This window comes from Phodopus roborovskii, unplaced genomic scaffold (assembly GCF_943737965.1).
Source record: "Phodopus roborovskii unplaced genomic scaffold, PHOROB, whole genome shotgun sequence".
NCBI lineage: Eukaryota > Metazoa > Chordata > Mammalia > Rodentia > Cricetidae > Phodopus > Phodopus roborovskii.
In genome coordinates, this window is record NW_026126571.1 from 18,632,682 (window position 1) to 18,648,828 (window position 16,147).

The window sequence follows — 16,147 nt, forward strand, 5'->3', positions numbered from 1 at the left end:
TGTGGCCTCAGGTCACTGTGGATAAGTTTCCAAAGCAGCACTGGAAGAAATACTACCTTCAATCCTTAGGTAAAAGCCACAGTCTTAAATAGCTTCTGCTGTCATTCTGCATGAGAGCTTGGGGTTCCTTGGCGGGGGTTCAGCTTGGTTGTAACAGTGAGGATGATAGTGTTTGTCCTCTCAGCTTCGGCTGGCTGTCATTCATCCTTCATTAGGCTCTGAAGTGCACGTTATCTTTTATCCCTCCACTGTGTTGTACCTCAAGCCTTTCATTGCTGGCCATTCCCTCAGTTTTTCTGGTTCACAAATACATACTAATGCATTTTGATAGAAAAAAAAAGAAGTAACAAAATTGGGGCCATGGAGATGGCTTACTGAGGGGTTAAAGCCTGAATGAGTTAGGACTGGAGTTTGGATCTCCATGACCCATGTGAATGCCAGGTGGGTATGTGATAGTATATCTGTACTTTCAGGCTGAGTAGGAGAATATGGAGGACACCCAGGGCAAGCTGGGTAGTCAGACTAGCCATAGAAGCAGCCTCTGGTTTGTTGACAGAGTGGTGAAGGACAGTTCTCATCATCAACCTCAAGTCTTCATGTACACTCACATGTGTGCCCACATACATAAAATATGCATGCACACTGCACACACGCGCACGTGCGCGCGCGCGCGCGCGCACACACACACACAGACGTAAAATGAAAAACACGATGCTTTAAAGAACAAAGTTGAATCCAATGTTTGATTAGAGCAGTGGTTCTCAACCTGTGGGTTGAAGGACCCTTTTGCTATGGCCACCTAAGACTTTTGGAAAACACAGATATTTACATTATGATTCATAACAGTAGCAAAATCACAGTTGTGAAGAAGCAGTGACTATAATTTTATAGTTGGGGTCAGAACACATGATGAACTGTATTAAAGTGTCCCAGCATTAGGAAGGCTAAGAATCAATGGATTAGAGGGGCCCTGGGGGTCACTCTGTCCAGATTACTTCCCATGACCAGACCTATTTTTCTTTAGCCTTTGGGTTCTAAGTTATTTTTTTTCTAACATAAAGTTAAAAGTACAAGCCATTCAAGTTGTCTTTGTCTTATTTCACAGGCAAGCCTGTATGTGGGTGACAAACCTCTCTGGCTTAGTTAGGTTTTTAATCACAGCTTAGTTAGACTGTAATAGAATATCACAACCAAAAGTAGCCAGGGGAGGAAAGGGTTTATTTTAGTTTACAATTCTATATCACAGTATATTACAAGGGAAGTTATGGTAGGAAGCAGGGCAGTAACCTGGAGGAGAAGATACAGAGGCCATGGAGGAGTGCGGCTTACTGGCTTGTTCCTCATGATTTATTTGCTCAGCTTGCTCTCCTATACTGGCCAGGACCACTGGCCCAGATGTGGTGTCACCCTCTGTGGGATGGGCCTATCTAAATTAATTGTCAATCAAAAAAAAATGTACCACTGGCATGCACACAAGCCAATCTGGTGCACATTTTCTCAGCTGGCTTTTCCTCTTCCAAAATGACACTAGCCCATGTCAAATTGATATAAAAATTAGCCAGTCCCCCTTCCGTTTTCCCTGTGTTAATAATAGGACAAAAATAACAGGGCTAGACTTCCTGGGTCCTGGAAGCACCTGGAACTAGAATCTAGAGTATGATGTACCCACTATAGTGCATGGTGGCTGGGGTGTTTTGTCATACATGTCTGCCATGGTGAAGAACAAGAATACTATGAAAGGGTTCCTACTTTCATGAAACACATGCAACACTCATTTTTTTCCTGAATGTCTCATCAAATTGAATGCTGTATTGATGCTAAGAGTTCCCATGTTTTTCTCCATCTGTGCTGTACCTCCCTGATGGTGAAGTATTATTATTTAATTTTATATGCAAAGGAAGAGACCCACACAGGTCTAGCAGTGCAGTAGATTAATCAGGACTCTAGGACCTCCACAGTCTTTCCACTACTGTGATGGAAAATGGCTTCAGAGGATAGGGGCACAATGGCAGAGGGATTCTCTCTTCTGGTACAACCACATTTGGACTCTGATGCATGTGCAGGCACGTTACGTGCAGTTTTCCCGCCAGCCTGGTCCCACAGCTGCATTAGCCCCAAATAACACACAGAGTCACTGTATTAGATATAAAGCTGTTAGCCTGTTACTACCGTTTCTTATTGGCTAGCTCTGCCTTAAATATTAACTCACTTCTATTAATCTAAATATTTTCATGTGGTCTTATCTTGCTGGAGAGAGAATCCAGACTTCTTCCTCTGAAGTCCCTACATCTTGAATCTCCTCTACTACCTCTCCCTGAATTGTCCTTGTCTCCTAGTCCTGCCTATCTTGCTTTCCTATTGGCCAATAGGGCTTTATTCATTAACCAATAAGAGAAACATATTTACAAAATGACATCTCCCATCATCTCCTCTTTTCTGTCTAAAATAAAAAGAGGGGTTTTAACTTTAATATAGTAAAATATATAACAAAACAATTCTCAAATAAGAACTGTTGTTAACAATATTTAGTTCATTAACATTTAGCATTTAGCAAGATTTGAAGAAAATATTTCATCATAGAGGACTACAAACTCAGGCAGCCAGGCAGTTACACAGCTTATGCAGTAGGTGGCTTAATAGTTATTGGATAGGTCTTTGTACCAGGCACTGCTCTTAATTCTTGGGACATAGAGAACAAGACTACAGGAAGCTGTCTCCAGGGAGCATACATCCTCAGGTTGCATGTTGGAATAGAAAAAAAATATGTGTATGCAAATAAGCAAAGAGGCTAATTCTAGATTCTAGTGGTAGCTGGGACAGAGTTGTCAGAAAGTCCCTTTAGAGGCTGCTTGAGTCCTTGAAAGTGAGAAGGAGGCTTCTGTTCAAGACAAGAATTGTAAAAGACAGCATGGAAGCGGCAAGGGATCAGACTCTGGCATAGACTGTCTCCATTGCAAGCCAGCTCAGCTACTTTCCAGCTGTGTGGCTCTAAGCAGGTCATCTAGTCTCTCTGTCCCTCAGGTGCCTCGTCTGGAGAGTATCAATGTTAATAGCCATGCTCTCAGGGTTGTTGGTAAGAGTGTCAAACTTAGTGCATGCTTAGACTGATGCCTGATATAGGGAGGGGATGGTACAAGAGGCTATTGTTCCTGCAATACTTAACACCAGTGGTGTGGGAAATAATTGGGGCTGTATTAGGTGAATGTGGGAGATGAAAGGCTGGAACAGTATGGCTAGGGCCTAGACAAGTAATGGATGAATGGAGAGTGAGTGCCACTGAGCAGGAAGTGGTCCAGAGGCAGCACCCACCTAGTGCAAAGTGTTGCAGGCCTACACCAGGAAGACAGGCTCCATGTAACCTCTGGACTGGCACTCTTGGACTTGGGCCATAAGAAGGACTGGGATATACGGTCCATTTGACATGTGAAGCCAGTAGAATTTATGGCAGAGTATAGGTGTGAATGAAAGGAAGGAAATAAGAATAGCATCCTACTGCATCCAGCCAGCTCTGTTGGACAGGAATGGGAGAAGATGGAGCTGTTTACTGAGATGAAAACCTGGGGGACAGCAGGTGTGTGGGTAAAGTGGCCTACTTGTTATAAGAGCCCTAATGCCCTTTCCTGGAATCTTTAGTAGGGAGCTGGAATAGAGCCGGTGTAAACAATGGGGATTCATGTCAACCTGGGGAAGTCTTCCCAAGCAGATTTGCATCCTTTATTTTTAAATGCCCTGCCTGCCAAATCACAAACCTGTTTCTAGTTTGTGACACTCAGACAGTCCCCAATCTTCATCTGGCCAGAAGATAAAGTGCCAAGGAGAGAGTAAACCTTAAACTGTCAGCTAGGAGAGCTTTGACTTGTGGACAGGGAAGGAAAGTCCCAGAAGCATGGACCATCTCCATCCTGGCTTTGGAACATTATGCCCAGGCCTGGCCTCTTTCTGTTCAGCAGCCCTTTACTTAGTGACCCATGTGTGCCAAGCCTGTGTTAGACTGGAGGGAGAGTATGAAAAGATATGGCTCTGCCAAGGGAGGCTCTGTCTAGTGGGCATCTGAGTTCTTGCCCAAGGGCATGATGTTCTGTGCCTAGCTTCATTTGTTCGATGTAGTCTGATCTGTTCAGCTCATGCCAGTTGTTAATGATGTGGTGATTTATGCTTCTGGACATAACAGTGCTGGCAGCGCATGCCTGAGCTGATGTCTGGGATGTGTATGTGTGTGTGTGAGCCTGTGTGTGTGTGTGAGCCTGTGTGTGCGTGTGTCTGTGTGTGTGTGTGTGTGTCTGTGCTCACACACATGCACTAGCTCTCAGTAACTAATGGTTTTGCAAGGAGCTGACTCCTAAGGTGTGTAGAATCTTTGCATTCACATATCTATGGTGGCTGCTAGGGCATCAGACAGAGTCAGATGATGCTCCTGTGGCCATCACCATAGGAACCTGTATCTATGTTGGATAAAGTGATGGCTGGCTGGATTGATGCATCAGCACTTGAACTTAAGCATGCTCAGATATGGTTCCTTGCAAATGAATTCAGACTCTCACAAGCATACACAACAGGCATGCAGGGAGATAAATGAAGTAGTGGTAAGAGAAATTTTTGTACTCTTCTTCATATCAGTCCATTTTCCACTGCTATCACAAAATACCATGGACTTAAATAATTTACAAAGAAGAAAACATTTATTTGGGTCCTGATTCCAAGGGCTAGAAGTTGAAGAGCCCAGCATCTGATGAAAACCTTCTGAGACGAATGAAGGGCAGGCAAATACAAGTAATTTATAACAATTCTTAGGTAGTCACATCAATCTCCAGAGTTCTGGCCCTACAACCTGTCACCTCATACTACACCCTACCACCCAGCAGTGGTAGGCTGGGGTTGAGTTTTCAGCAAGTGAATACTAGCATGGGGTAACTTTGCTTTTTCCCTTCTTTCAGTGAAAAGCTCTTCTGGCCAGTGAAAGGAATGAATTACAGTATTGTTGGTGCACCCCCCCACTTTCTCTGCTAGAATGTATCACACCCCTCTTGTCTCCCAGGACATCCCCATCTTCATTTCCCATCTCATACATCCCTGTCTTCTTGGAAACCTCTTACCACTACTCATTGCAGGCTACACGGACCCTTAGCACTTGGATAACATTAGTTTGGATAACATTACTAATAATACTATTAAAATATATTTTGCTGGTGAGCCTGCGTTCCCTGAGGTCAGGTTCTGGTAGTGTGGTCAGGAGTTTTACCCAGAAATACTGAACATTTCATGCAGCAGTGACTTGCACAATAGTGCAGGAAACTTGGTGCCAGGTCTCAGATGCATTCAAGGTTGTGGTCACACTCACATCTAGCACAATTCAGGTGGAGAGGATTTAGGAAGATGAAAACAGAGGGTAACTGACTGTTGGGTATGAGTACCAGAGCCATGCATGTCTATAAATAACGTAGCCAGAGTAGCCAGGGAAGGGTGCAAAGTGGTCAAATTAAGTCAGTTTTACTTTTCATTAACATGTTACTCTGTTCTATAAGGGACTGACACGTAGAGCAAAACAAAAATGTGATTTGTGGAACATGGATGTAGAGAAGCAAGCAAACCTGAAATCAGAACTAGGGAAGAAAGAAAGAGTTCACACAGTTCTTTCTATATGACTCAGCTTCCCTCAAGCAAGTGACGAAAGTATCTTTGCAAGTTGTCTTCTCAGGTTGGCAAGGGCTTCGTTGATTTCTTCTTTTTCTGTCCGTGCTTCATTTCAAGCCAGGCTGAGCAAGTAGAAAAGCCATTCAAGTAGGAAAACCATTCAAATAGGAAAACCATCCAAGTAGGAAAACCATCCAAGTAAGAAAGCCATCTTATCTTCTGAATGTTCTGGAAGGTGCACCATCTCAGCTACTCTCAAATAACAAGTCCTGATGAGTCATTACTACAGATTACTTTTCTTCCATATAAGAGGTTGATTCAGAGTTGCCTTGACTACCAAATTGGCCTGGAGGATACAATGAGGCAATGGCCAGAGCTTCCAAACGCAGCAGTTGGGAGGCACACATGGAGAGTAGTGATGCCTTTTATGTTTCTAGGTAGAGACTGCAGTAGGATGCCTAAACTATGCTTCTGCAGGAAACAGGCAAACACAGGACCCTCCTCTGCCATGCTTCCAGCTTGAGGAACAGTGGATGGGGTACCTGTCAACCTGGATTGTCTGTCAATGAGACCCATTGATCATTAGAGGTTGAACATTGAAGGACATCATGGATCATGGCTCTTGCATAAGATGATAGATATTTAATACGTTCTTTAGACATGTATTACTAGTTATTTATTTCATCTTAAGTAATATTGGTCTGAAAGCCTAGTTATTTCATCTTAGGTAATATTTGTCTCAAAGACTCACTTTCTACCTCTGAAAAGCAGGGAAATAATGGCAACAATTATAGAAGGCTTTGTAGAGAAAAATAATGAGGTAACAAACTATGTAAATTAGCCTATAGTTTATATTACATAGCATTTCTTACTTTAAACAACCATGAAAATATACTTTATGAAAGTAAATCTTTGTTTAATATCCACTTAGGGTCATATCCTTCTATGTTCAGTCTAACCTGGCAGGGATTTTTCCTACCTACCCAACTTGCCTTCCTGGGTCACCTTCTACTTCCTAGCAATGGCAGGCTTTGGTGAATGTCACAGACATGCCTCACTGAGCTCTGCCTCTGTATCAGAAATCTTAACCCAGCACTAGATTCTCTTGTCATTCATCTGTGGAAACAGACCCTCTGTTTGTCAAACATCAATATTATTTAAACCAAGTGGGGCAGAAGGAGCCCAACTTGCCCTTTACATCTGAAAAATGATGGTGGTGGGTCTAAGAGGGATGGGCACATTTTTTTCTCCAAGAACACTAGGGAGGAACTGGAGCAGGAGACATGGGTGTTAGATCTGGTTCTCAGCATTTCTTGGTCTGGTTTTGGGTGATCCACGTGATCTCTTGCCACGCCACTTTCTTCACCTATGGGGAGGAATGGACTTGGCTTGAGCTCTACTGATTCATGCAGAGACGGGTCTGAATCTCTCTCCTTGCCCTGTTGCTGTTTCCTACTGTGGAAGGTGTATTTTACTGCTCTGGAGACAGCTGGGAACAGGGGCTGTTGAAAGAACACCACACCAATGCTTCTCCTTTGTAGGAGGCTTTCCTTGGTTCTGTTGGTATGAGTCCTGATCACCCTGTTCATATTAGTGAAGGTGCTGTTGCAACGAATAATCTCCTGGGTGTAATGCAGAAATCAGGTGCCAGGCAGGTGACCTTCCCCACTCTTCTTGCCTTTCACTGGGGACGATAGACTAGAGGGTGAGACTGCAGCTGGCTCTTCTCTAAGATCAGCTTTCCCAAGGATTTTTATTTATCTCCCCCTCCTTTGTGTTGTTAGGGTTAGTGTGAACCTAGGAGGATTTAGCCCATGTTAAGCAAGTGCTCCACCACTGAGCTCTATTCTCCAGACCTTGTCTCCCTAATTAAAAACTTGTCATTAAGTTATCTGGTCTGGCCTTGAGCTTACTTTGTAGTCCTGGCTGGCCTTGAACTTGTGATCCTCTTGACTTGGCCACCTGAGTTGCTAGACTTATAGACCTGTGCTTCAAGATTAAGGTCCAATATTTCCTTTTTGAAGGAAAATAAGCTATGGGGAAAGACATGGAATTTGGCTACAAAAATTTGGTTGGAGGTTGGGCTGCACACCTGCATGGTCTTTGAAAAACTACCCACCCTTTCTGAGGAATGGTAATCCTATTTAATGTGAAGGCAGGGACCATGAGCAGGGGTGTACACATTTATCTGGAGTTTGTCATTCCTTCAAGGCTTGATAAATATTTTTGAATGGCTCTTTGGAACACATATGGGTATTCAAAGATATTGATGTCTTTGTATTTTCCTGTCTTCCTGTGTTTTCCCAGATATTCTTGGCTTTAGACACACTTGTATGGTGCACTGTGGGAACCTGACCACTGATCATTAAATAAATATTGTTCACAGGCTTTAGGCACTGAGTAGAACAGCCTTTCCCCCTATTCATTAAAGAATCTATGCTTATGGAAACCTTGAGTTGAAATGGAAGGAGAAACACAATAATAAGCCTTACATGTAGGCAATGGGTGTTACAGGAGGGGATAACAGCTAGAAAGGTGGGAGGGGCAGGGAAAGGGGGCCTGTGATGGAAGTCTGTACTTAGAAAGTACCATCTAATCTAAGCCATGTAGTTATCAGTGATTTTGAAGAAGTCTTTCTTCCAGCAAGCCATCCTGCTTTTCTGATGCTGTTTGGGTCTTTGCAAGATGAAGGGGAGGTGAAGTCAAGCCCTTGTGAACGGTTCTGAGCTTTCTATTATCTAGTACTTAGGGAGGGCACCTGGACACTCATTCCAATCTCTCTTCTCATAGAGGTCCACCATGTCTGGCAGTTCACCTATGATGCTTCTCAAAGGGGCTCACCTACAGTGGCTCCCCAGTCCTGCCCCAGAGCTTGAGGCAAACAGCAGGCCTGGGCAAATGCTCCTACAGGAAGCCAAGCATTTCCTTGGGCTGCTGGTCACTGTGTATTTGCCTCTGTGGCTGGCATCTCAGCTGCCTTTACACTTACCCAGGTGTCAGGGCTTCCAAAACATAGGAGGCAGTGTTTTGGGTTCTAGTTTTGGTTACAAAGCAGTGTGCACCTGCCTGGTTTCCCACTACAACTGTCAGGTCTTCCGAAGCGTTCCTGGTACTCCACTCTCCTTCCTAATGGCCTGGATTGTTTGTGGTTTGGCTGAAACATCAAAGTCCCTTTCAGTGTTTGGGGTTGGGATGTTCTGAGTTAATTTTCCCACCATCTCACTAACCTTGGTCTCTATGGAAAGTCCTTACTTAGAAATTTGTTTATAGGCAATTTTTTGATTAATTTATTTTAGGGAAAGCATCTATCAAACACAGCAGGGATGAAGGTGAATGCAATTTTAGAACACTGCTTCTGAGATACCATTGCCTTCTGTCTTTGATGAGGCTATGCTTCAGTGGATCTGGGATCAGTGTGACTGTCAAACTGGTTTCATATACTTGTATAAACATAGATGAAGAGACATAGCCACCTTCCCAAATGGTGTGTGTGTCAAGGTTGTTGCATTCCTTTAAGAATCAAGTTCTGTGGCCCATTTCCCAGGCAGTGCTCAGGATTGGAAGGGAAATGGAGTGAAACATAGGCAGGATTTATTGGATATATAGTGAAATTCAAATCTACACATCGAGCTGAAGGATAAGTAGGAATTGGTCTGGTGAAGACTAAGGAGGGGTGTTTCCAAAAGAGCGTGTGAAGGATGTTACACTGAAAGATGCAGTGGGAACCGTGATTGTCAGTTTGGAAATGTACTTAGGCCTATGTGCCTAAGGCTTTGTGCTCAGATTGGGACTACTGGGAAGAGTGTGACCTTTAGAGGTGGACATTGTTGGCCAGCCTTTAGGCTTTGGAGGCATGATCTTGAAGGGACTGTAGGATCCCAGCCCCTTCCAAAATTTCTCTTGCTTCCTGTGCTTTACCAAGACTTCCTACTAATACCACTGGCACTTGAGGCCTACAGTGGGTCCCTGGATTGTGGGTTAGAAGCTCAAGAATGAACACAACAGATCTTTACTGTTTGTAAATGAGTCACCCCAGACAGTTGTTCTAGTGACAGACAGTTAAATAACTTGTAGTGGAAGGTTAAGTTAGGGTCAGGGCTTTGATTCCAGGCCAAATGAGTTGGATCATCTATTGTAGGCTATCACTGAAAACCATTAAGCAGGGAAACACAGTGTCTGTGCCTCATGGAGGAGGATCATTCCAGGCTATCACATTACTTCTGGGTAGATGCAACTCTCCTGGTACCTTACTGGCCTAGATTTTGATGCCTGCCTCTCCTAGTATGACTTGGATCTGGGTCAGCAATTCCCATCCTTGGTTAGGGTAGCTGGGAAGGGAGTCCCAAGACTTGGTCTGAAATAGCAACCCTGGGAGAATGTGCCTTCCCAAGGCTAGCACTAGGTGGTCCTCATGTTCACAGCCATTACAGCAGTCTTTGTAATCCTGCTTTAAAGGCAGCCCATCAGTTCTTGCAGTAAAGGTGTTTGTTTGCTTTGGTGGAAAAACTTTGTTCTATTTTTCAGAGGTAGACAGGTCTAAAGAGGAAACAATTTGAATTCAAGGGCTGGATGTGCATGTCTAGCTCCAATCAGGTTCTTGTATGGGTCTGAGTGTGGCTGAGGCATTCTCCAGAGGTTAGGGACTGTTCTGCCCTGTGTCAGGGCCGCTTTGCCTGGAGGAAGGAACGTGAGTGCTAAAGATTTATGTTCGATAGTGATTTTACCAGAGGCTGTAGAAGGCAAACAGAAGTAAGAATGCCAGTAGAGCCTCTGGGCTCTTGTCTGAGATGAGACTCTTGATTCATTAAAGCTAGTGTCCTTGACATGGAGGTAGAGATTCAGTTTCTATTTTTGAGATGCTGTGATATGTGTGCAGTAACACTTCCCCCTGCTGGTCATTATGTATAACGTAACAAAGCTGGAAATACCATGGGATGACACCAAAGCCAGAAACAAAGACACTATGATGTGCAAATGACATGAACTTTTAATTCTTTACCCCTATCAGAGTCTCAGAAAGAATCCTCTCACCATTTGCAAAATGATTCTGTAAAATGATATTCCTGAGACTATCAGGAAGCTGATATTCTCATGTCCTGTTTTGTCAACTTCATATGCAGCAATGATTACACTAGCAATCTCTTCTGCCTGACACTGGCATGTTTTGTTTTGTTTCTAATTCTAAACTGATTTAAAAATTGTTGATTGGATTGGGTGTCATTCAAACAGATCACAGATATTTATGTCTGTCTTTCATGGATATAAAAACAACACATCAATCTTAATGGAAATAAAAATATTTAAATTTAGCAATGGCTGGAAGATGGCTCACTGTATAAAAGTACTTGAAGTGCAAGCAAGTGTGAGGACCTGAGATGGAATCCTCAGAACCCACATAAAAGCTAGATGCCCAGTAGGAACCTCCATAATCCCAATGCTTCTGCAAAGAGATGGACAATAGAGATGGGAGAATCCCTGGAGTTCCTGGGCCAGCTATCTTTGAATACACAGTGGGAAAAAACAGAGACCTTGTCTGAAACGAGGTAGAAGGTGAGGAATGATACCTGAGGTTTCCTCTGAGCTCCATACATGTGCTGTGGCATTCACACACATGCTCAAGTATGTATATACTTACACACACTCTAACACATGCATGCCCACCCATATACAAAATTAAAATTAACAAAATGAAAATCAAGTGAAACTTATACTGCTACAGGGCAACATGCAGTTTAGTTTTGTCGGAAGTGACAGGGACATAAATTGTAGAGTTAGTGCATGTGATTCTGTGTACTCAGTTATAAACTGTGGAGAGGAGGTGGCAGAGGGAAATACCCTTGGAGCTTTCTTCCCTGGGAATTTTTTCAACAGCTTCCCCATGCCTCTCTTCATGAATTCTCATGTTTTTAGCATCTGAGTTTAAGGTCAGTTCCAACAGAGCCCATCTTAGCCATTATCTTCTGACCTTGGCTCTAAGAACATTCCTTATTTAGCAGTTTGATGTGGACTTGTGTGTTGTAGGAAAACCCTTTACAGGAAGCTTTGGGCACATGGATGGCCAGTTACCAATAGACCTGTTAGATGTAATCTGTTTAACCTCTCTAGACATGCTAGGTTAAGGTTTTAGTTCTTGCCATCTTTATTCAGATACTCTAACGAAGGAGACTGAGGCATCAGCCTCACTCAGGTGTTGATGCTGCCTTAGAAATCCAGAAAAGGGAGGCTGCCTTTTCCTGCTTAAGAGTCAAATCTAGCTGACCCTTAGTGTCTAGATGGTAACACACGTAGCACATTGCCTTGTTCTTTTTAAAAATTACATTTAAAACATTTAGTTGGGTGTGATGGTGCACGCCTTTAACCCCAGCATTTGGGAGGCAGAGGCAGGCAGATCTCTGTGAGTTTGAGGCCAGCCTGGTTTACAAAGAGAGTTCTAGGACAGCTAGGGCTACACAGAGAAACCATGTCTTGAAAAACCAAAACATTTTTTTTTCATATAGTATATTTTGATTATACTCTTCCCTGCTACCCCCCCCACCAAGTTCTTTCCAACTCTGCACCATCCAATGCCATGCTCTCTTTCTCTCACACAAAGAAAAATCCAAAAGGACAAAAAGAAAAAAAAAAGTCAAACCAAATCAACCAAACAAACAAACAAAAAATACACACAAAAACCTGGAATCTGTCTTATTTCAGCTAGTGACTCCTGAACATGAAGTCTGCCCTGGAGTGTGGTTTTTACGCTCTGTGTACTTCATCTTAGAAGACCGATTCTTCCTCTCCTGACAGCCACTGTTTACAGACAGCTGCTTGCTTAGGGGCGGGATTCTGTGTCTACTTTCACTTGTCTTGCTTGGATTTTGTTTGTGATGACTTTATGCATGCTGTCATAGTCTCCATGAGTTCCTATGTGTGTCAGGTGTGCTGTGACAGAAGATGGTGTTTCATTGACATGACCCATCACCGCTGGCTCTTAGAATCTTTTTGTCTCCTCTTCCATATGGATCCCTTGAAGGAGGGGTTTGATGAAGGCATCCCATTTAGGGATGAGTGCTCCAAGGTCTCTCACCATCTGCACATTGTCCAGTTGTAGATCTCTTTGTTAATAGCCATCTATTGCAAGAAGAAGCTTCTTTGATGAGGGTTGAGTGGTACCCTATCTATGGCTATACCATATGCCAATAAGAGTCATTTTATTCAGAGAAGCTTGAACCCTCTTCCAGAAACAGATGGAAATAGATGCAGAAATCCACAACTAACCTGGACTAAAATTGAAGTGAGAGAGGAGCAAAAATAGGAACAAAGGCGTCAAGACCATGACAGGGAAACCCACAGAATCAGCTGACCTGAGCTAGTGGGAGATCACTGACTGAGGTCTGACGAATGGTGAACCTGCATAAAATCAAACTAGACTCCCTTAATGTAGGTGGCAATGGTGTGACTGGGACAATATATGAGGCCACTGGCAGTGTGTCCAAGACCTAACACTAATGCACAAACTAACTTAGTGGAGCCTATTCTATATGGAGAGATACCTAGCCCAGCCAAGACACAGGGGTGCAAGGGTGGAGAGCTGCCTTGGCCCTGCCTCATTTAGATGGTGGGACAGATTTAGTAGACTTCCTATGGGAGACATTACCCACTCTGAGAAGCAAATAGGAGGAGAGGGGAGTGGAGGGGATGGGAGGAAAAGGGGGAAAGGAAACTGGGATTGGAATGTAAAAAATAATTTAATAAAAATGCAAAAAAGAGTCATTTGATCGCTGTGTTCATTTAGTAGAATAATAGTACTAGATTTTCCCCAAGGTCCTATGACTGATCTAGTCTCCAGTTCTTGGCTTCATTACTAGTGTCAGGTATGGATTATATCTTAAATCCAATAAAAAAGCTGTTGGTTATTCCTACACATTTGTACCTCTATTGTATCAGTATGTCTTGCAGGCAGGTTTCTGTTGTAAGTTGCAGGGTTTATAGCTGGGTAATATTAATGATTACTTTTCCAGTAGTGTGCAAAGTACCAGTAGTGTGCTAGTCAGTAGGGAATAGCATCTATCTAGTTGGGCACCAGCTATATTTCTCCACATTTGATGACATGAGAAGGTGGTGTCTTCAGTAACACGACATTACCTTCAGGTTATAGAAGGTAGCAAATGAATAGCATTTCCAATAGCCTGTTTTTTTTTCTTTTGTAGGGATGATGTGTATGGTCCCCTTTAATGTGCCTTGTTAACTGGGTCCTCTGTTTTTCCCCCCCACAGTTGCAAATGAAGCAGGAGATAAGAATGCCCGTCCACTTGCCCGATTTTCCCGTGAGTACATCATGCTTCACTCTTCCTTGGGCTCCCTGAGAACATGGTCACAATAGGCCTTTGCTTGTGAATTTCTCCTCGACAATTCTGTTAGGTGTTGCTTACACAGTGATGTAGAAAATGCCTCCTTCCTGTTAATATGACAGCCGCATCGCACACAGGCTACTTCTGAACCTGGGCTTTCTGGTCCTTGGAACCACGGTCTCCAAGCTGTGCCTGAGGGCTTTGTTTTTTGAAGCTTAGTTTCCAGAGCAGCAGAATCAGTCTCACACTTGCTTTGGAGAAATGTAGAGCCCTTTGGCTTCCACTCCTGACTTCCTTACCAAGAGCCTGTGTTTTAATAAGTGCCTACTTGTTTCTTGTTCACAGTACACTTTGAGAGGCGCTATATAAGGCATATCTTCAGAGTACACTGCAGGGTGGAGAGGGTTCAGTGGTCCTGAAGGGAGGAAGCTTGTAGCTACTAGGCCTATCCATGTGTGAAGTGTCATTGCAATTCATGGTGGATTGGTGCACTTATACCACTGTCATGGAGACACTGTGGTTCAGATGGACTGAATGGCTTTCCCTTGGGCTCAGAAATATCCCCAAGGCTGCAGCCAGGCTGTTGTTTCCCACCTAATTTGTCCAGGTCCTGATCTTGATAAGAAAGTAGCCATTAAAGCTTCTCAAAGGCTTCTGCGCCCATGTGATCAGTAAATTAAATAGTAAGTTTGTAGATGCTCTGGAATGAATGCATTCCAATGAACGCAGTGGGGATGCTGGAGCCAGAGAAGGACTAGACAGAGATGCTATGCAAACCTTCGAGTTGAGGAGTGGTTAGCTCCTAAATAAAAGCAGGAGGAGGTTCCCCTTACACCAACACTATTTTTGCCTCACTTGATTTTCCTTAATTTTATTTATGTTTTTCTGGGCCCTGGGTTTCCAGTCTGAAAGATGGAATTATAATCCCTTTTACAAAATTGTTGCCATCACATCCCATCATTGCTTTATGCCAGGTGGGGTTGACGAGACCTGAGTGTGACAGGGCCAGAGTGATCTCAACACATCAAGTTAAAGTGTGGTTTTTCTATTAATAGGGATTCTTCTAACGGCTGCCTTCTCACTCTTTTCAGAAAGTTTCAAATTTTAGGGTTGATTTCCCAGAGATGTTTTTTTATAGAACTGTAATGATGTATGCTAATGACAGCGCACTAAGTGCTTGCATTGTAGACACCGCAATGAATACTCCGCATGGGCCCTATTTTTCACTGTCCACCTACCTGAAATCATTATTTCCAAAATAAGTATACTTATTTTTCATCTCTGAGCAACAGTCAGGGGGTGAATAATCTGGTGGTAACTTGATCATGTTACATGACATGTAGGATTTATCTCGATGGGAACTCTTGACACATCACAGGTGTGGGAAAGGAAAGGGTCCTTGAACCATGAATCCAGGAGGCTTGGAGCAAGCAGTAAGACCCTTTTATGGATGGAAATGGCAATTTCTCTTGAAGGTAACTTCTGCGATTTCTCAGCTATGGGATTGATTTGAAAGGATGACATGTCACAGAGCAGCTTGTTCACCAGTGATGAATAAGGACACTGGGGTGGAGGCTGGGGGAGGGGCTACACAGGAAAAATGGTTTGCAGCTATCCTTTGATGTGGGGCTAACAGGAAAGTGTCTTGACAGAGTGCAATATCCTGGGTGAAAGCTAGAGGGCATGCTAGGTGTTGTCTCTTTTTATAGCAAGTACTAGAGAGAGGAGAATTCAGGTGGTATTTAGGAAGAGAAGAATATTCACATTGTGCCATTGTTGAGTTGTCACTCTTTATATGCCATGCTGGAAGAATGGTGGGATGAAACATTCAGCATAGGAAGGGGGTGAGAACCCAGGTGATACCTTGGAGATGGAAAGATAAAAGGCTGTGCTTCTTCCTATTTTTTTTTTTTTTTTAAACAAGACAGTGATAGGTGGAAAGCCCAGCTAGGATATGCTATCCAATGCATGGCAAATAGGAGTCTTTGCTGTGAGACCTGCCTGAACCCATCCGAGGGAAGGAAGCATGGGAAAAAGGTCCTGGGAGACTTTGTCTCCTATTTTCCTTTCATTTCAAACTTCGGCTTTGACTTTTGATCAGCCTGGCTTCAATCAGAGCATCTCCCTAATAACTGTGGGCAGACAGTAGTGCTGAGGTCATCGTTTGAAAATGGCATCTGCCGTGA

At 43.4% G+C, this 16,147-nt stretch overlaps 1 protein-coding gene across 2 annotated transcripts in view; it reads left to right on the forward strand.

The window, feature by feature from the left end:
• Pde1c (phosphodiesterase 1C) overlaps nucleotides 1-16,147 on the forward strand; it is a 370,394-nt gene that overhangs the window by 64,765 nt on the left and 289,482 nt on the right. For both annotated transcript variants that reach the window (XM_051202982.1, XM_051202984.1), the window contains exon 2: nucleotides 13,887-13,937. In XM_051202982.1, the coding sequence (XP_051058939.1) occupies nucleotides 13,887-13,937 (51 nt within the window). The remainder of the gene's footprint in view (nucleotides 1-13,886; nucleotides 13,938-16,147) is intronic.